Below are 21,834 nucleotides of genomic sequence, written 5' to 3'. Positions count from 1 at the left end.
CCCGGGTTGGGGGGAGAGAGAGAGAGAGGGGCACAGACCCGGGTTGGGGGGAAAGAGAGAGAGAGGCACAGACCCGGGTTGGGGGGAAAGAGAGAGAGAGAGAGAGGCACAGACCCGGGTTGGGTTGGGGTTGGGGTTGGGGTTGGGGTTGGGGTTGGGGTTGGGGTTGGGGTTGGGGTTGTGGAAGAGAGAGAGACACACACAGACAGACCCGGTTTGGGGGGGAAAGAGAGAGAGAGAGAGGCACAGACTCGGGTTGGGGGGGTGGAAGAGAGAGAGAGAGAGAGAGAGGGGCACAGACCCGAGCTGGGGGAAGGAGAGACGCACAGAGAAAGGGAGAGATTGAATCTCCTAGTCGCTGGCTGATTGACTGACCTAGGGAGAGAGAGAGAGAGAGAGAGGACGGGGGCTGGGAGTCCCGGAGCAGTAACAGGGGGAAGAGCGGTGATCGGATCCGGGACAAATCTGTGAAGGAGCAGTGGGTGATAGTGAGTGATGTTTGTAAGTTCCCTCCTGGTTCTGCCTCTCAGGGTTAATGGTTGGTTGCAGACTCTCCCTCAGCAAACTGTTGCAAGATTCATGTCTTCACAGGTAATCAATGCGGCCGCTTTTATCCGTTTGAAGCTCCGGAATTCCACTGCATTTTTGTGGAGAGATAATGTGTAATTTCTTTAAGAAGTTATTACCTTAAAATACTTGCCTTTTAGATTCAAAAATCTCCAATCAAATCACTGCTCTTTTGATTCTGGCCTTTTGATTGGATATGTAGCTTGCTTCTCATCTCATCTCTTACACATTTAAATTTATTGCACGCGGTATTATATCGTATAACTTGTTTTGTTAAGTTCATGCTAATTATAGTACAGACATTTAGTGACTTTTTTATTTGAGATGTACATTTCTTTCCTGGTGAACTCCAGTACTGCATTGCTCTGACTTTGGCTCCTTGTCAGAGGCTGACAGCCCATCAAATCAATGTCTGTCAAAAACAACCCACCTAACTATTTCCCGTCACTTGGCTTATAAACTTGTATGCCATGGCATGACAAGTGTATATTTAAATACTTTTTACGTATTATGAAGATTTCTGCCTCTACCATCCTTAACAGGCAGTGAGTTCCAGAATCCCACAACCTTCTGGGTGAAAAATTGTTTTTTCCTTACAGTTTCTGCCCCTTGCTGTAAATCTACACCGTCTGTCATTGGTCCCTCCATGAATGGGAAAATATCTTCCTGTCAATCCTAATTATGCCCCTCATTTTATACATCTCAATCATGACCCCTCTCAATCTCCTTGTTCCAAGGAAAACACTCCCAGTCTGTCCATTCTGCCAACATAACTGAAACATTCCAGCCCAGGCAACATCCTGGTAAATCATCTCTGCACCCTCTCCAGTGTTATCACCTCCCCTCAATAACGTGGATTCCAGAACCCCACACACTACTCCTGCTATGGCCTAACCTACTTTTTATACAGTTTAAGCTTATCCTCCCTGCTCTTAAACTCTGTGCCTTGGCTAATAAAGACAAGTATATCATATGACACCTTAACCTGTTTATCCATTTGTCCTGACACCTTGTGTTTATGTTTGTGCTGTCACATAAGAGAGGTAAATATTGGATTAGGTAACTAGGCCAGGAGGGATCCGCACAAGATGAAATGGTAGCACCTCATCAGAGATAAAACCAATTCCATTGGAGGGAGGCAGACTTGTACATCAAGGGAGGGTTGAATTCTACAGGAAGGTGAAAGCATGAAATATTGCATTTACACAAAGAACTGGGAGAAACAAGCAATAAAATGATTAATTCTGGAATAGGAGAGATCAGATAGTGGAAATAACAAGACATAGATGGGCGGAGAGTCCGTTTCGGTAACTGGAATTGAGAAAGTTCTCTTACTGAACTATAAGCTCAAGTAACCACGTGGACTTATGATCATAGCATCAGAAAACTGAATCAAACCAGGAGAGGAATGAGAACTAAAATCCTGGCCATCATCTAACCAGGATAGTAGAACAGTGGAGAGGAGTTGGTTATATCTGACTCTACTACCACTGCTGGCAATGCATTCCACAGACCCACTGCTCTCTGGGTAAAGAACCTGGCTCTGACATTTCCCCTAAACCTTCCTCCATTTACCTGAAAATTATCCCCCCGAATGATAGACATTTCTGCCGTGGGAAAAAATCTCTGGCGATCCACTGTCTCTATGCCTCTCAACATTTTGTACACCTCTGTCAAGTCAACTCTCACCTTTCTTTGCTTCAATGAGAAAAGCCTTAGCTCCCTCAACCTTTCTTGAGAAGACCTGCCCTCCAGTCCAGGCAGCATCCTGGTAAATCTCCTCTGCATTCTCCACATCTTTCCTATAATGAGGCAACCAGAACTGAACACAGTATTCCAAGTGTGATCTAGCCAGGGCTCTATAGAGCTGCAGCATAACCTCACATCTCAAACTTAATCCCCCTGCTAATGAAAGCCAACACACCACACGCCTTCTTAACAACCCTATCAACTTGGGTGGCAACTTTGAGAGATCTATGGACGTGGACCCCAAGATCTCTCTGTTCATCTACACTGCCAAGAATCCTGCCTTTAACCCTGTATTCTGCATTCACATTCACCTTCCAAAGTGAATAACTTCACACTTTTCTAGGTTGAACTCTGTATGCCACTTATCAGCCCAGTTCTGTATCGTGTCAATGTCCTGTTGCAACCTACATCAGCCTTCCACACTATCTACCACTCCACCAACCTTCGCATCATCGACAAGCTTGCTGACCCACCCTTCCATCAAAGTTATTTATAAATATCACGAAGAGCAGAGGTCCCAGAACCGACTCCTGCGGAACACCATAGGTCACCAAGCTCCAGGCTTAATACTTTGCATCTAACACGACCCTCTGTCTTCTATGGACCAACCAATTCTGTATCCAGACAGTCAGAGTCCGCTGTATCCCATGCCTCCTTACTTTGTATATGAATCTACCATGGGGAACCCTAATCAAACACCTTGCTAAAATCCATCCTCACCACATCCACTGCTCTATCTTCATCAACGTGTTTTGTCACATCCTCAAAGAATTCAGTAAGGTTTGACCAACCCCCCTCCCCCCAAAGCCATGCTGACTATCTCTAATCAAACTATGGTTTTCCAAGTAATCATAAATCCTGTCTCTCAGAATCCTCCCCAATACTTTGTGCACCACTGACGTAAGACTGACTGGTCTGTAGTTCCCAGGATTATCACTATTCCCTTCCTTAAACAAAGGAATAACATTTGCCACCCTCCAATCATCTGGCACTACTCCAGTGGACAGTGAGGACACAGATCATCGCCAAGGTGCAGCAATCTCTTCCCTCGCTTCCTGTAGTATTCTAGGATATATCCCATCTGGCCCAGGAGATTATCTATCCTTATTCAAAATTTTCAGCACATACTCCCTAACATCAACCTGTTCTAGCGTGTCAGTCTGTTTCACGCTGTCCTCAGAAACATCAAGGTGCCTCTTAGTACTCAACTTACTTTTTATTAACTCATGATCTCTGGGCTTTGCTGGCTGAGCCAGCATTTATTGCCACCCTGATTAGCCCTTGGAATAATGGTGGTGAGCTACTTTGATTTTAACCTTTATAGGCCACCTCAATGTGGTTTGTATTCCCACTGTCCGATCCCTCCTGTTTCTGAATTGTACATTATGTTGCTTATTTCTCCTAGTTCTTTGAAATATTGTGGTAGACCCACAAAGTTGATAGGATGGAAATTGCAGTATTTTGACTACTTATACTGATGGATTGGCAATATATTTCCAAGTCAGGATGGTGAGGGCTTGGAGGGGATCTTTCGGGTGGTGATGGTGTTCTCATGTACCTGTTGCCTTTGCCCTTATGATGAAAGTGGTAGTGAGTTTCAAACGTGTTGTCTAAGGATCCTTGGTGATATGCTGGTTGCAGATTGTGTTGGGAGTATGAATTTGTTGCTGTTTGTGGTTTATGGATGCTCAGGTTTGAGTTGCTTGATCTTGAAGATTAAATAGCAGAATACACTTGGTTAGAGTTGAGGAAACGTAAATGTGTCACAGGTCAGTAAATACTAGGAAGGAGATAAAGGAACAAGTTTGTAGGCAAATTGCAGAAAGATAAAACACTGTGGATAGGTAATAATGGGGAACTTCATTTATTCTAATAATCAGTATAAAGGACAAAAAGAATAATGTGCAATGAAATATGTTGAGCACTGTTTCCCAATCAATAAGGAAGTGTGGGGACGAATTCTATAGAATGAAATACGGCTTGTTGCAATCGTGGGACATTTGAGAAAGGGTGATTGCAATATAATTAGATTTAAAACAGTTCAGGAAATTGACAAGGAGAAATCAAATGGAAAAGTATTCAACTGCATGAGAGTGGGTCGGATTTCAAGACTGGCAGGTTAAAAAATGTAAATGACCAGTGTGAGCCTTCGAAGGGTTGTACAGAAACAGACTAGACGAAGGAAGATAAAATGGCATTGATGCTAATACTCCCCTCTAATTCAAGATGGAGAGATTAAAATTAAACAAGAACGCAGGCTTATGATAAATATTAAGTTCATGATTCACTATTTTCTCTCAGCATAATCAGCCAGTTTAGAGGGAGGAGACGAGCAGGGGCAGCATGTGGTTGGTCTGAGCCATTCAGGATCTGGTGCTGAAACTAGCGCATGAGGGGACTGATTATTGGATCAAGGAATTGTTTCAAGATGATTTCTTTCCTTTGAGTGTTTTCTCTACCTTTTCTCAAGGTCACTGACTCATAAAGTGGGAATTGACTGCCGGATTCTGGGATTCCACTGAAGTATGTGCCTGGATGTTGCTTGGCATTTGATGGTCAGAACATCACATGATGTCATGCATTTATTTCCAGCAAATGTAACCGATTTTTTTTTGTATTGTTGCTTCAGGTTTTTTTTAAACAATTTTAAAATTAAACCTGTAGCTGCTTCGTATGGATTCTGTATTACCAAGAAATCAGATTTCTGTTAGATTAGATTAGATTCCCTGCAGTGAAAACAGGCCTTTCGGCCCAACAAATCCACACCGACCCTCCGAAAAGTAACTCACCCAGACCTATTCCCCTATCCTATATTTACCCCTGACTAATGAACCTAGCCTACACATCCCTGAACACTATGTGGCAACTTAGCATAGTCAGTTCACCTAACCAGCACATCTTTGGACTGTGGGAGGAAACTGGAGCACCCAGAGGAAACCCACGCAGACACAGGGAGAATGTGCAAACTCCACACAGAAAGTTGCCTGAGGCTGGAATTGAACCCAGATCCCTGGTACTGTGAGGCAACAGTGCTAACCGCTGAGTCACCGTGCCACCCTCGTGGGAAGCACTTGCAGAGGGCAATTAAATTAAATTGAATTAAAGCCATAAATCCAATCTTAATGAACAGCAGAGCATGTTCGAGGAGCTGAGTGGCCTACTTCTGTTCCTCGTTCTCACTATCTGGGTGCTATTTTCAGCAAGATAGACTGAAAGTAACTGAAAGTGCCAATCATCATAGGCAATGAGTCAAAATATGGTCCAGGCTGATGACTTTGAAAAGTACAAGTACAGGCAGATAACGGAGTTGTGTGAGAAAAATACAATAATGCTGCAAGGCTAAGATATTTTATCTTGCATCGAGTTTGGGAAATACAAACTATACATGTATTTTAACAGAGTACAGATTCATTGAATGCGATGAAGATACTTACACGAAACAACTTGTCTTTCATCATATAAGGAAGCAACATTTGATTTTGTTATAGGAATAGTTGGCATATGGTGGCATGGAGACATCTTTGGAATGGTGACTGTTTCACAATTGAATGCACTATAAGGCAAGAAAGGTTGGGCCATAAATTAAAATGTTGATTTTAAACAAGGCTGCCTTTGAAAGGTTGAGGAAAGAATTGGCTAGACTAGTTGAGAGAAATTACTGGTTCAGAAATATCAAATTAATTTCAAAATAGATATAGACACCTGAAGGATAAAAGGTGGACTTCAAAGGTGATGAAAGAGTTGGTTACTGGTAATTGTAATCAGTTTTCAAAAAATGAAGGCAACAAGGGGGAGTCATGGGGATACGTATTCTTATTAAAAACTTGAGATAAAGAGAAGGTTAAAAGAGGAAATGGATCCATTCGAAACACTTAATTATGGCACAGAACCAAGACAAATTATAGAAATTACAATATTGACCGAAGCTAATACTATTTCTCTGCTCTTTATTCATATCACGTTCAAATATTTACTCAGTTCCATTAAAATGCTGTTTCATCCTCTGCTTCAGTAGCTGCTGGGAGTAAAGCTTGAATGAATTGAGGGTGGGGAAATGTCTCTTACATACTATTAGTTAGTGAGTACAAGTTAAAGGGGTGATCTGATCAAAGTATACAAAGTAACAAAAGGAAAGACAGGGTAGATAAAGATAAACTCTTTCCACTGGTTGAGGATTCTAGAACGAGGGATGTAGTTTGAGAATTAAGGCCAGACAGTTCAGGGGAGATGTTAGAAGGCACTTCTACACGCAAAGGATGGTAGAGGTTTAGAACTCTCTTCCACAAATGGCAGTGGATGCTGGATCAGTTGTTAATTTTAAATCTTGAGGCAGATAATGTTTTTGTTAAGCCAAGGAATTAAGGGATATGGGCCAAGGTCAGGTATATGGAGTTCGTCCACAGATCAGCCATGATCTCATTGAATGGAGGGGCTGAATGGCCTCCTCAGGTCCCCGTATTCCTATGCCCATGTTCTCGGATTTGAGCCAGCTTCAGGAAGGAATGATGATGCGTGTCCAAGTTGGGATGGTGTGAGATTTGGAATCAATGGTGCTACCATGCCTTGACTTTCTATGTGGTTAATTTTGCACGTTCTGGGGTTGCAACCTAAAGAGCCTTTGTGAATTGATGCAGTGTATTCTGGAGAGAGTACCCTAATAGAGGAGGAAGCACATGGGCTGTCAATCAAGAGGACTGCTTTGTCCTGAATAGTGTTGAACTCCAACTACTGTTGGAGCTGCAGTCACTCAGGCAAGGAAGGAACATAGCAACATACTGGTGCACAGCAGAGGGGTTTTGAGGAATCGGGAGATAAGTCACTGACTACACAGTTTCTGACCTGTATGGCTAGCCATAATGTTTATGTGGCTGATCCAGTTGAGTTTCTGATGAATGCTAAACTTTGAGATATTGATAGTGGGACTTGAGCAATTTTATAAGCTATAATTGTTTTGATATTATCTGTGTCACTCCATTATCCCTAAACATGCAACATCTTCTGTGAAAAATATACAGTGGCAATCTTGCCATATTCACTGAGAAGCTATTAAAATCATGAGAAAAAAATTGAACACAATTTTCACTGCACAGTCCCACACAGCAAGAGAATTGAATGATTAGAACATAGAACATAGAACATAGAACAATACAGCACAGAACAGGCCCTTCGGCCCACGATGTTGTGCCGAACTTCTATCCTAGATTAAGCACCCATCCATGTACCTATCCAAATGCCGCTTAAAGGTCGCCAATGAATCTGACTCTACCACTCCCACGGGCAGCGCATTCCATGCCCCCACCACTCTCTGGGTGAAGAACCCACCCCTGACATCTCCCCTATACCTTCCACCCTTCACCTTAAATTTATGTCCCCTTGTAACACTCTGTTGTACCCGGGGAAAAAGTTTCTGACTGTCTACTCTATCTATTCCTCTGATCATCTTATAAACCTCTATCAAGTCACCCCTCATCCTTCGCCGTTCCAACGAGAAAAGGCCGAGAACTCTCAACCTATCCTCGTATGACCTACTCTCCATTCCAGGCAACATCCTGGTAAATCTTCTCTGCACCCTCTCCAAAGCTTCCACATCTTTCCTAAAGTGAGGCGACCAGAACTGCACACAGTACTCCAAATGTGGCCTAACCAAAGTCCTGTACAGCTGCAACATCACCTCACGACTCTTGAATTCAATCCCTCTGCTAATGAACGATAATACTCCATAGGCCTTCTTACAAACTCTATCCACCTGAGTGGCAACCTTCAAAGATCTATGTACATAGACCCCAAGATCCCTCTGTTCCTCCACCTGACCAAGAACCCTACCATTAACCCTGTATTCCGCATTCTTATTTGTTCTTCCAAAATGGACAACTTCACACTTGGCAGGGTTGAACTCCATCTGCCACTCCTCAGCCCAGCTCTGCATCATATCTAAGTCCTTCTGCAGCCGACAACAGCCCTCCTCACTGTCCACAACTCCACCTATCTTTGTAGTTTAGTTGTTTTTGGTGGTACAAGGAGTACTCATCAAGTTTTGTTTTAAAGTGTTGCAATTCCATCTGAGCAGGCAGATAATCACTGTGTACAGCTTAAAAAGTTAGCTCCTCTGATATTTAGTGCATCTACGTTACTGGACTGAAGTAGGCTGGGCTTGTGTCTGTCTCCTCTAACTGGGAGTGTTGCTGACTGGATCGTATCTTTTACTTAGATCTTTTAATGTCACTGTCATTATTGGAGAACTGTCACTATTACATCCCTAAACAATGCGTACTCCTATTCCCACCAAGAACCTTGAATTACCAAGCAATCCCATGTTTGCTTACTCTAGCTCCATAAGGCCATTGGAGCAGAAATTGGCCCCTGAACCCATTGAGTCTCCACCGTTCAATGATATCATGATTGATCTGATAATCCTCAGCACCACTTTCCTGCCTTTCCCTGTAACCCTTGATTTATCATTGATTGAAAATCTGTCTCAGCCTTGAATATATTAAACAATCCACCTTCTACAGCACTTTGAGGTACCAAATTCCACAGATTCACTACTGTATGAAGGAAGAAATTCTTCCTCATCTTAAAATGACACCCCTTTTTCTGAAAGTAAACCCTCTAGTTGCAGAATCTACCACAAAGGGAAGAAACCTTCCTGCACCTACCTTGTCAAGTCCCCTAAGAATCTTGTATGTTTCAATATGGTGACATCTCATTCTTCTAAACTGCAATGAATACAGGCCCAGTCCACTCAACCTCTCCTCATGAGACAGTCCCTTTGTACCTGGTATTGACCGAGTGAATCTTCTCTGGACTGTCTTCAATGCCACTGTATTTTTCCTTAGACAGTGGCCCAGAACTGTTCACAGTATTTCAGCTGGGGTCTGACTGGTGCCTTGTACAGTTTTAGCAAATCTCCCTATTTTAATGACACATTCTGTTTGAAATAAAGGTCAATATTCTATTTAACTTTACACTCACCCATTGAATTTGAATGCTAGCTTTTGTGATTTTCACATGAGGAACCCAGATCCCTCTCTGCTGAAGCTTTCTTTACTTAAGTAACATTCAGCTCCTCTATGCTTCCTGTCAAATTGCATATCTTTCCATTTTCCCACTTTGCACTCTATTTGCCAATTTTTTGCCCATTCATTTAACCTTTCTATATCTCCCTGCAGATTCCTTGTGTCATCCTCACCACATGCCTGCCCACTTATTTTTGTTTAATCTGCAAACTTGGCTATAGTACATGTACTTTACTCAACCATGTCATAGATATCTGCTTATAGTGCCCCAATTCCTCTGCTTAAGGGCAATCTGTTCAACTCACCATGGCTTGTTTTTCCCCTTGACCCATCAACTATCTTCAAAATGATCACCCACTCCATTCCCCTTGAGTCAGACTTCACATTTGTCTGTTTTACAGAGCTACCCACTCATGGTCCACTCTTCCTTGTCCCAGTGTGATTAATGCATCTTCTCAAATACAGGGCGGCATGGTGCCTCAGTGGTTAGCACTGCTGCCTCGCAGCACCAGAGTGCCATGTTCGATTCCAGCTTCGGGCGACTGTCTCTGTGGAGTTTGCACATTCTCCTCATGTCTGCGTGGGTTTCCTCAGAGTGCTCTGGTTTCCTCGCACAGTCCAATGATGTGCAAGTCAGGTGAATTGGCCATGTTAAATTGCCCATAGTGTTAGGGAGATGGGTCTGGGTGGGTTGCTCTTCGGAGGGCCGATGTGGGCTGGTTGGGCTGTGTGGGAACTCTAATCTAATCTAATTTGCTGAAAATCTTTTGAAAATAGAAGAACATTTCATATGCTTTTTTTTTTGCCTTAAGATGAGATAAAGGCAAAGATGTGATGTCGGTGATTGGCATGAATGACAGAGTGGATTTCCAATCTCGTGAATCTGCAGTACCTGGATTATTGACCAGTGTTGGCCATCTGAACAGTTTGGATCACTCTTATGGCACCAGTCACTTTCACAGCTCTGTCCTCTATGGAGGTAAAATGTACCAATCAGCATCTCAGGCCTTGGAAGCTTACATTGACAACTTTGAAAAGTCATCATCCACCCGGAGAGGTACAAACAAACTGCATTTCAGGAGCATTTCCAAACCCTCTCCTACTTCTCTGGACTGCAAGAAAGAGGGTAAGGACATTAGACTTCCCTCCACCAATGTGGGATAAAACTGCTTTGAGTCTGAACTTTCAAAGTTCAAAGTTTTGTTTTTATTACTGAGAAAAGCCAACCTCTCCAAAGACATTGACTCTTGTGGAGGTGTCCTTCTGTAGGGAAGAGATGGTTTTTCATTGTCCAGAGCTTAACTCGGTCGGCAAAAAGGTAGTCTGTTTTGCCAGAAATGAAAATGCTGAAAATATTCCAGTCTGGCATCATCTGTGAAATGAGAAACAAGATTTAACCATGATATGAATGGTTGACCTGGCTTTTTTCTCAGAGGGTGCTGCCAAATCTGATTACTTTCAGCATTTTCTGTCTTTATTTCAGATTTGCAGAATCTGTAGTACATAGGAACCCCGATTACCCGATGGACATGGGCAGGGTGGGGCCTATTTTGTTCGGTTAATTGAATTCCGGATAACGTTGTTAGCCAAGCATCTGGACTTTGCAATCTTGTTCGGATCATCCGAAATTCGGATAATCGAGGTTCCTCTGTAATTTGCTTTGGTTTAGGCAGTTTTACCATGTGACCAACAGTGGTAACTCCCATGCACTTGTGTGCAGTATCCAATGTGGGTTGCTATGCAGTGATCAGAAGCGCAAACCTGACTAACTTAAGAAGCTAGAAATACTGTTTTTGTCAATCTCTTGCTCCCGTGGTTGTGTTCAGCTAACTTGGGGAAGTGAATTATCAGATCACTAGTCTGTATGGTTCAGTGGCTTTCCACATTCGAGCACTATACTTCATTTAACACTCTCTTAAATTTTTTAATTTACTTCTAAGAATGGACTTTAGCATTTTTAGGCTATCTCTTCATTTGCTGATACAAACTTTGATCATTGATATGGGGATGCTTTAATTAAGTTTTAATTTTTGACAGGACCTGAGAATATCTACTGCTGCTTTATTTTTCCTTTTTTTATATGTAGATATAAGATAGAAAATTGTTGCATTTAAATAGTGCCTTTCACAACCTCAGGACACCCAAATGCACATGAGAAAAAATTAAGTAGCTGTGCACAGAACATTGAACATAGAACAATACAGCGCAGAACAGGCCCTTCGGCCCTCGATGTCGCGCTGACCTGTGAACTATTCTCAGCTTGTCCCCCTACACTATCCCAAAATCATCCATGTGCTTACCTAAGGATTGTTTAAATCTCCCTAATGTGGCTGAGTTGACTACATTAGCAGGTAGGGCATTCCACGCCCTTACCACTCTCTGTGTAAATAACCTGCCTCTGACATCTATCTTAAATCTATCACCCCTCAGTTTGTAGTTATGCCCCCTCGTACAGGCTGACATCATCATCCTAGGAAAAAGGCATTCCCACTGTCTACCCTATCTAACCCTCTGATCACCTTGTATGTCTGTGCAATCACATTCGTTAAAGGGAAATGAAGAACATGTTTGTAAGTTGGTGTTCCTTCAGCTTGTTTCTTTGTGGTACATTCGTGTACTTTGCCTTTGTAAGGTTTCAAGTGTTGGCTCTTGTCTCAGTCCAAATGGACTCTGTTTGCACACTATTCTTCTTTCTTATTTGGAAAATAGCATTAAAATGTGGAAAAAAAACCTTAAGATGTTACTGTTATTACATGTAGCCAGGTTTTATGGTAAATATATGATGAATTATTTTAGATTGTCTTCTCATTTTCAAACTCACTCCCATCTAGTGCAAATCCAAAATTTAAGCATTCTTTAATTATTGTTTGTATTTTCAAACATCTACTCCGTCACCTCCAAGTTAATGTGCAGCCTCTTTCCAATACTGAAGGTAATCCTTAGAAGAGTATAAAGAAAGTAGGAGTATACTTAAGTGGGAAATCAGGAGGGCAAAACGGGGACATGAGGTAGCTTTGGCAAATACAATTAAGGAGAATCCAAAGGATTTTTACAAATATATTAAGGACAAAAGGGTTACTAGGGGAGAGAATAGGGCCCCTCAAAGATCAGCAAGGCGGCCTTTGTGTGGAGCCACAGAAAATGGGGGAGATACTAAATGAATATTTTGCATCAGTATTTACTGTGGAAAACTATATGGAAGATATAGACTGTACGGAAATAGATGGTGACATCTGGCAAAATGTCCAGATTACAGAGGAGGAAGTGCTGGATGTCTTGTAATGGTTAAAAGTGGATAAATCCCCAGGACTTGATCAGGTATACCCGAGAACTCTATGGGAAGCTAGAGAAGTGATTGCTGGGACTCTTGTTGAGATATTTGTATCATCGACAGTCACAGGTGAGATGTCGGAAGACTGGAGGTTGGCAAACGTGGTGCCACTGTTTAAGAAGGGCGGTAAAGACAAGCCAGGGAACTATAGATCAGTGAGCCTGACCTCGGTGGTGGGCAAGTTGTTGGAGGCAATCCTGAGGGAAAGGATGTACATGTATTTGGAAAGGCAAGGACTGATTCGGGATAATCAACATGGCTTTATGTGTGGGAAATCATGTCTCACAAACTTGATTGAGTTTTTTGAAGAAGTAACAAAGAAGATTGATGAGGGCAGAGCAGTAGATGTGATCTATATGGACTTCAGTAAGGCGATCAACAAGGTTCCCCATGGGAGACTGATTAGTAAGGTTAGATCTCATGGAATACAGGGAGAAGTAGCCATTTGGATACAGAACTGGCTGAAAGGTAGAAGACAGGGGGTGGTGGTAGAGGGTTGTTTTTCAGACTGGAAGCCTGTGACCAGTGGAGTGCCACAAGGATTGGTGCTGGGCCCTCTACTTTTTGTCATTTACATAAATGATTTGGATGTGAGCATAAGAGGTACAGTTAGTAAGTTTGCAGATGACACCAAAATTGGAGGTGTAGTGGACAGCGAAGAGGGTTACCTCAGATTACAACAGGAGCTGGACCAGATGGGCCAATGGGCTGAGAAGTGGCAGATGGAGTTTAATTCAGATAAATGTGAGGTGCTGTGTTTTGGGAAAGCAAATCTTAGCAGGACTTATACACTTAATGGTAAGGTCCTAGGGAGTGTTGCTGAACAAAGAGACCTTGGAGTGAAGGTTCATAGCTCCTTGAAAATGGAGTCGCAGGTGGATAGGATAGTGAAGAAGGCGTTTGGTATGCTTTCCTTTATTGGTCAGAGTATTGAGTACAGGAGTTGGGAGGTCATGTTGCGGCTGTACAGGACATTGGTTAGGCCACTGTTGGAATATTGCGTGCAATTCTGGTCTCCTTCCTATCGGAAAGATGTTGTGAAACTTGAAAGGGTTCAGAAAAGATTTACAAAGATGTTGCCAGAGTTGGAGGATCTGAGCTACAGGGAGAGGCTGAACAGGCTGGGGCTGTTTTCCCTAGAGCGTCGGAGGCTGAGGGGTGACCTTATAGAGGTTTACAAAATTATGAGGGGCATAGATAGGATAAATAGACAAAGTCTTTTTCCTGGGATCGGGGAGTCCAGAACTAGAGGGCATAGGTTTAGTTTGAGAGGGGAAAGATATAAAAGAGACCTAAGGGGGCAACGTTTTCACACAGAGGGTGGTACGTGTATGGAATGATCTGCCAGAGGATGTGGTGGAGGCTGGTACAATTGCAACATTTAAGAGGCGTTTGGATGGGCATATGAATAGGAAGGGTTTGGAGGGATATGGGCCGGGTGCTGGCAGGTGGGACTAGTTTGGGTTGAGTTATCTGGTCGGCATGGACGGGTTGGACCGAAGGGTCTGTTTCCATGCTGTACATCTCTATGACTCTGTGACTCTAATTTAGGTTTACAGTTTCATGAACAGCCTTCAATACTTTGACTAAGAGTTCATTCCAAGTGAAGCCAATAAGTTCTTGCAGCTATACAACTATCCAGGTCATTAAGTCCAACCCATTTGATTCATCTCATGTCTAGGCCCACTCAGCAGCTACCAGGTATTGAGAAGCAGCAGGAAGCCTGATTGAAATTTATTTTGTTGCCACACCCCACAATATTCACAGCCACAAACACTGCCCCCATTTATGCAAAAGACATGAACATACCACCAATTCTACCAAAGGTCTGCTAATTCAGTATGGATTGGAATTGTGTCTGGGTCATTCTGTTCTGTATGACTTTGTTCCAGACTGAGCACTATATTTCGCCACTGAAGTACTGAAAGAATTACATACTGTTGTTGCTAAGTTCCTAATTTCTTTTACAGTTTTCAGAGAGCGACATTTCTTCAGGGATTTGGATTTCCATAGCCAGCCTTTAAGGAGACGGAGAGCCAGTGATCCAGATCTTCTGAGCCTCACCACTGATGACCTTTTGGAAATGCCATCGGATGGTTCCTTACCGTTGACTCGATCCTCTGTGTTGCAGGGCTCAACACAGACTCAACCACGAGTAGGAAGGCACTTTGCCCATAACACATTTACAAAGTATGCTGCAAAGGTCTCCCCGGGTTATTCTGGGGCTTGGCAGCACAAGAGAGATGACAGCTTTGAATTGCACTGTGGGAGGAAAGTAGGTTATCGCCCATTAAACCAAACCGCTGGCCTCAAACCATCTCCATTCTCACAGCCAGGAACGGTGCCACAAGAGAGAAGTAAATACATGGCTCCTTCCATTCCTCCAATTCTTCCTGTGGATGACTGCAGAATCGGAAAGCATAACCTCCATTCTGTTTCTCAGCATAATTATCCCAGATGGTTAACCAGCCAAAAATCCGAGCTCGGTGTCTCTGGAATAAGCAGCATTCCTGAACTGAAATACCCTGGCTGGCTTTTAGACTGTGACTTGGGCTCAGACTCATGTGAACAAGAAACATTGAACAAAAGAGAATATCTGTTACCAACTGGATATGAGAACGGACTCTCCGATCCCAGACTTTACTCTGGCTGTGCCATAAATACACCAAAACACAAACATTTTGCCAATTATTCCGGAAGGAACCGAAGATTTTATAAACACAAAGGACATAGCATCAGTGGCATTTTAAGAAGAGTACCTACACATGCTGATTGGTTTGCCCAGTGTAATTCAGAGGAAGTGGAAGATTCTCACTGCAGTAAACCATTCAGAGGTACAGTAGGGTACGGAACGGGAACAAAAGTTGATATAGGAACATGCCTTTTCACTTCTGCAACTGAGATTGGTGTTTAGAAATAGTAAAACAACAAATAGAGCAAGGTATAGCATGGTAGCTCAGTAGTTAGCACTGCTGCCTCACAGCGCCAGGGACCCAGGTTCGATTCCCACCTTGGAGTTTGCACATTCTCCCCATGTCTACGTGGGTTTCCTCCGGGTGCTCCGGTTTCCTCCCACAGTCCAAAGATGTGCAGGTTAGGTGAATTGGTCATGCTAAATTGCCCATACTGTTAGGTGCATTGGTCGGGGTAATATAGGGTAGGGGAATGGGTCTGGATGGGTTACTCTTTGGAAGGTCAGTGTGGATTTGTTGGGCCAAATGGCCTGTTTCCATACTGTAGGGAATCTAATCTAATCTCCTGTTTTGCCATTATAAATTTGGACTGATGGGCTGAGGAGTGGCAGATGGAGTTCAATTTAGATAAATGTGAGGTATTGCATTTTGGTAAGGCAAGTCATGGCAGGACTTAAACACCTTAATATTAAGGTCCTGGAGGGTGTTGCTGAACAGAGACCTAGGGGTGTAGGTTCATAGTTCATTGAAGGTAGAATCATTGGTCGACAGGGTAGTGAAGAAGGTGTTTGGTACACTTACCTTTATTGGTTAGTGTAACGTGTTTAGGAGTTGGAAGGCCATGTTGCAGCTGTCCACAGCATTGGTTAGGCCACTTTTGAAATACTGCATTCAGTTCTTCATGCGATAAGAAAGATGTAGTTCAATTTGAAAGGGTTCAGAAAAGATTTACAAGCATGTTGGAGGGTTTGAGCTATAGGGAGAGGCTGAACACGCTGGGACTATTTCCTGTGGCGTGTCAGAGACTGAGGGTGATCTTATTGAGGTTTATAAATTCATGAGGGGCATGGATAGGGTAAATAGACAAAGATGTTTTTCCCAGGGTAGGGGAGTCCAAAACTAGAGGGCATAAGTTTAAAGTCATAGAGATGTGCAGCATGGAAACAGACCCTTCGGTCCAACCTGTCCATGCCAACCAGATATCCCAACCCAATCTAGTCCCACCTGCCAGCACCCGACCCATATCCCTCCAAACCCTTCCTATTCATATACCCATCCAAATGCCTCTTAAATGTTGCAATGGTACCAGCCTCCACCACATCCTCTGGCAGATCATTCCATACATGTACCACCCTCTGCGTGAAAAAGTTGCCCCGTAGGTCTCTTTTATATCTTTCCCCTCTCACCCTAAACCCATGCCCTCTAGTTCTGGACTCCCTGACCCCAGGGAAAAAACTTTGTCTATTTACCCTATCCATGCCCCTCATAATTCTGTTAATCTCTATAAGGTCACCCCTCAGCCTCCGACGCTCTAGGGAAAACAGCCCCAGCCTGTTCAGCCTCTCCCTGTAGCTCAGATCCTCCAACCCTGGCAACATCCTTGTAAATCTTTTCTGAACCCTTTCAAGTTTCACAACATCTTTCCGATAGGAAGGAGACCAGAATTGCACGCAATATTCCAACAGTGGTCTAACCAATGTCCTAGGTAAAAACAAGGACTGCAGACGCTGGAAACCAGAGTCTAGATTAGATTAGTGCCTTCAGACTCTCTGCCTGTATTCCTGATGAAGGGCTTTTGCCTGAAGTGTCGATTTTACTGCTCCTCGGATGCTGCCTGAACTGCTGTGCTTTTCCAGCACCACTCTAACCTAGACCCTAACCAATGTCCTGTATAGCCGCAACATGACCTCCCAACCCCTGTACTCAATACTCTGACCAATAAAGGAAAGCATACCAAACGTCTTCTTCACTATCCTATCTACCTGTGACTCCACTTTCAAGGAGCTATGAACCTGCACTCCAAGGTCTCTTTGTTCAGCAACACTCCCTAGGACCTTACCATTAAGTGTATAGGTCCTGCTAAGATTTACTTTCCCAAAATGCAGCACATTGCATTTATCTGAATTAAACTCCATCTGCCACTTCTCAGCCCATTGGCCCATCTGGTCCAGATCCTGTTGTAATCTGAGGTAACCCTCTTCGCTGTCCACTACACCTCCAATTTTGGTGTTGTCTGCAAACTTACTAACTGTACCTCTTATGCTCACACCCAAATCATTTATGTAAATGACAAAAAGTAGCAGCATCGATCTTTGTGGCACTCCACTGGTCACAGGCCTCCAGTCTGAAAAACAACCCTCCACCACCACTCTCTGTCTTCTACCTTTCAGCCAGTTCTGTATCCAAATGGCTAGTTCTCCCTGTATTCCATGAGATCTAACCTTGCTAATCAGTCTCCCATGGGGAACCTTGTCGAACGCCTTACTGAAGTCCATATAGATCACATCTACTGCTCTGCCCTCATCAATCCTCTTTGTTACTTCTTCAAAAAACTCAATTAAGTTTGTGAGACATGATTTCCCATGCACAAAGCCATGTTGATTATCCCTAATCAGTCCTTGCCTTTCCAAATACATGTACATTCTGGACCTCAGGATTCCCTCCAACAAGCTGCCCACCACTGAGGTCAGGCTCACTGGTCTATGGTTCACTGACTTGTCTTTACCGCCCTTCCTAAACAGTGGCACCACGTTTGCCAACCTCCAATCTTCCGGCACCTCACCTGTGACTATCGATTCATAGTCATCGATGATACAAATATCTCAGCAAGAGAGAGGGGAAAAATTTAAAAGGGACCGAAGAGGCAACTTTTTCATGTAGAGTGGTGTGTGTATGGAATGAACTGTCAGAGGAAGTGGTATGAGGCTGTTTCAATTACAACATTTAAAAGGGGAACCGGGTTAGAATTCTGCCACAGCAGATAGTGGAATTTGAATTTAATAAAAATCTGGAGTTAGGAATTTCATGATGATCATGAAACAACTATCGATTGTTGGAAAAACCCATCTGGTTCACTCATATTCTTTAGGGAAGGAAACTGCCATCCTTACCTGGTCTGGCCTACATGTATCTCCAAACCCTATCAACACTTAGTGATGTGCAATGAATTCTGGTCTAGCTGGTGACACCTTCACCCCATTAATTAATTTTTAAAAAGTAGCAAATGTTTAGAGGCATATGGCCAAATGCTGGCAAGTGGGTCTCTATTAATTTAGGATATCTGATCAGCATGGACAAGTTGGATCAAAGGGTCTGTTTCCGTGCTGTACATCTCTCTGACTCTGTAAGTTGGCCTTGGTGGAATCCAAAATTCCTACCACAATTACATTTGATTTTAACATTTTATGGTTTTGAAACTTGGTGTCAAAACTAAGAATATTAACAGCACAAAACTCTTCAGTCAAGTCCCTCTTTCTCGCCCTTGGTCCAAAGCCTTGTGCATTACAATATTCAATGCATATGCCCAACTTTTATTTTAAATATGAAGACAGTTTCTACCTATAGCATTTTTCAAGTGCAATTCTGGCCTCCCTGCTATAGGAAGGATTTTATGAGACTTGAAAGGGTTCAAAAAAGATTTACAAGGATGTTGCCAGGGTTGGAGGATTTGAGCTATCGGGAGAGGCTGAATCGGCTGGGGTTGTTTTCCCTGGAGTGTCCGAGGCTGAAGGGTCTATTAAATCATGAGGGGGATGGATATGGTGAAAAGCCTCCCGCCTGGCATGGGGGAGTCCAAAACTAGAGGGTATAGGTTGAACGATTTTAAAGGGACCTAAGGGGCAACGTTTTCATGCAGAGGGTGGGGCAAGTATGGAACGAGCTGCCAGAGGAAGTGGTGGAGGCTGGTACAAAAACAACATTTAAAATGCATCTGAAAGGGTATATGAATAGGAAGGGTTTAGGGGGATATGGGCCAAATGCTGGCAAGTGGGACTAGATTTATTTAGGCTATCTGGTCGGCATGGATGAGTTGGACCAATGGGTCTCTTTCCCTGCTCAACAACTCTACTCGTCTAAGAGGTGAGTACCAGACACCCTGTTACCCTGGATGAAAGTAATTGCTCTCTAATACTTCCATCATTACATTTAATCTGTGGCAGCTGGTTATTGCCTTATGTAAAAGGATTGCTTCTTAACTATTCTTTCCAAGTCTCTCATAATTTTATATATGTTAATTAGATCTTTGTTCAGTCCCCTCTGTTTCAAAGAAAATGTAATCTTTCCAATTGTTCCTAATAGCTAAAATTCTGCAGACCTATCGACATCATTATAAATGTGCTTTTTGCAGAACAGTCTGCAAACATGTTCTTTCTGTAATACAGTGACCACAATGTTATACAGTAGCCAAGTAGTGTTTTCTCAAGTTTCAGCATAAACTATCAGAGTTACCTTCAGAGATCTGTGGATGGGTATCCCGTGGTCTCTACAACTCTCTGTATTTTACCAGTTCCTATATATCTCCTTACATTGTAGGCATGCCCACCCAAAACCCTCACCCCACACACACGCGCGCACACGCATACACACTCTTTACGTATTACGTCTTTATTCTCTGGATTAAATCCCATTTGACACTTTTCATCCCACTGGTCTAGTCCATTGGTATTTTACTGCAATCTGCGACTTTTAGCTTCCCTGTCGATCACGTGACCCATTTCAACACTTAAAAACTTTGTAATCTGCCATGTTTTCCCAGTATTGTCTTTTAGTTTTCATGCTAATGACTTTTATATCACCTCTCTTTTTCCTACATTTGTCTGCAGATCATTTAACAAATTATCTCCCACTGGTGATTGGTACATCTGATTCCTTCTTCTTTTTCCCCACTTCTTTTGTTCCTCAATCTTTTTAAAATGCCTGATGATCTTAGTCTAAAGCAGGTTACGAACTCAAAATACTATCACTTGACTTCACTTTGCAGATGTTCGCTGACCTATTTTCCAGAATTTTGTTTTTATATTTGATTTCTAGCATTAGCAGTTAATGATTTTTATTTGGCTGTAAAGAATTGCATGTGCCATGTGTGGGAGAAGCTAATAGTTTGCATTGAGGACTGTGTTCCTGAGCCTGATTTGACTCTGGAGTCACATTATGTAAACAGATTAAATTTAAAAACACAATTGAACCATTAACTTGGATTTTAATCACAGTTTTACTGCTTTAGTAAATGCAAGGATAATATACTTGCTAATGTCATAGGCATAGAGAAGCTTGGCTACAGAGGAACAGCTTGCATTTATATAACATCTCTATCGTAACAAAGGAAAAAAAGAATGGGCTCATAACATAGCTGTAAAGTCTGAATTATACAATTGTAGTTTTTGTTTGGTTAAGTTGGACATTGCTGTTTTATAGCAAGCAGGAGGGATAGCAATTGCACTGTACTGCTGTTCAGTCTGTTACTGAAGGCATGCTGTACCTTTGATCAGTTGACAAATTAGTTTTAAAAATAAAAACACCAGTGATGTAAATACTCGGCAGATCTAGCAGCCTCTGTGAAGAGAGAAGTAGATGTAACACATCAGTCTTTGTATTTCAGTGTTCTGTTATTATGAGCACTTTGCTCATATACCGCAATATTTGTCTGATGGCATCATTTGGACTGTGAGACACACTTTTAGTGAGCTACAGCCATTTTTTAAAAATTCACTCATGGGACACGGACATTGCTGGCTTGGCCAACATTTATTTCCCAACCCTAGGTGCCCTTGAGAAGGTGAAAGTGAGGACTGCAGAAGCTGGAGAGTCAGATTCAAAAGTATGGTGCTGGAAAAGCACGGCATCCAAAGAGCAGGAGAGTCGACAATTTGAGAGTCAGCGCTTCTTCAGGAATGTGGTGGGGGAGTAGGGATAAGAGATGAACAGAGGGATGGGGGTGGGGATGGGGAAAGGTAGCTTGGAAGGCGATAGCTGGATGGAAGTGGGGGATAATTCGTGGGCGGCACGTTGGCAGTGGGCGGCACGGTGGCACAGTGGTTAGCACTGCTGCCTCACAGCGCTGGAGACCCGGGTTCAATTCCCGCCTCAGGCGACTGACTGTGTGGAGTTTGCACGTTCTCCCCGTGTCTGCGTGGGTTTCCTCCGGGTGCTCCCACACTCCAAAAGATGTGCAGGTCAGGTGAATTGTCCATGCTAAATTGCCCGTAGTGTTCGGTAAGGGGTAGATGTAGGGGTATGGGTGGGTTACGCTTCGGCGGGGCGGTGTGGACTTGTTGGGCCGAAGGGCCTGTTTCCACACTGTAAGTAATCTAATCTAATAATTGTGATTGATTGGTGGGGAGGATAGAGCGGATAGGTGGAAGGAAGATGGATAGGTAGGACAGGTCGAGAGGGTGGTGCTGGGTTGAAGGGTTGTATCTGGTATGAGGTCAGTGGAGGGGACATTTGGAAACTGGTGAAGTTGATGTTGATGCTATGA

At 43.1% G+C, this 21,834-nt stretch overlaps 1 protein-coding gene across 2 annotated transcripts in view; it reads left to right on the top strand.

Moving 5' to 3' along the window:
- Positions 1–258: 258 nt before the first annotated feature.
- c1h18orf54 (chromosome 1 C18orf54 homolog) overlaps positions 259–21,834 on the top strand; it is a 47,153-nt gene continuing 25,577 nt past the window's right edge. Inside the window, exons 1-4 of one of the 2 annotated variants that reach the window (XM_072574155.1) lie at positions 259–591; positions 4,787–4,913; positions 10,145–10,458; positions 14,634–15,497. In XM_072574155.1, coding sequence (XP_072430256.1) covers positions 10,167–10,458; positions 14,634–15,497 — 1,156 coding nt within the window. In that variant the 5' untranslated portion in view covers positions 259–591; positions 4,787–4,913; positions 10,145–10,166. The remainder of the gene's footprint in view (positions 592–4,786; positions 4,914–10,144; positions 10,459–14,633; positions 15,498–21,834) is intronic. The other variant, XM_072574144.1, reaches the window with a different exon arrangement.

The sequence above is a fragment of the Chiloscyllium punctatum genome, chromosome 1 (genome assembly GCF_047496795.1).
Source record: "Chiloscyllium punctatum isolate Juve2018m chromosome 1, sChiPun1.3, whole genome shotgun sequence".
Taxonomy (NCBI): Eukaryota; Metazoa; Chordata; class Chondrichthyes; order Orectolobiformes; family Hemiscylliidae; genus Chiloscyllium; species Chiloscyllium punctatum.
Note: the sequence above shows the minus strand (reverse complement) of the source record. Positions and strands in the feature narration are given on the sequence as shown.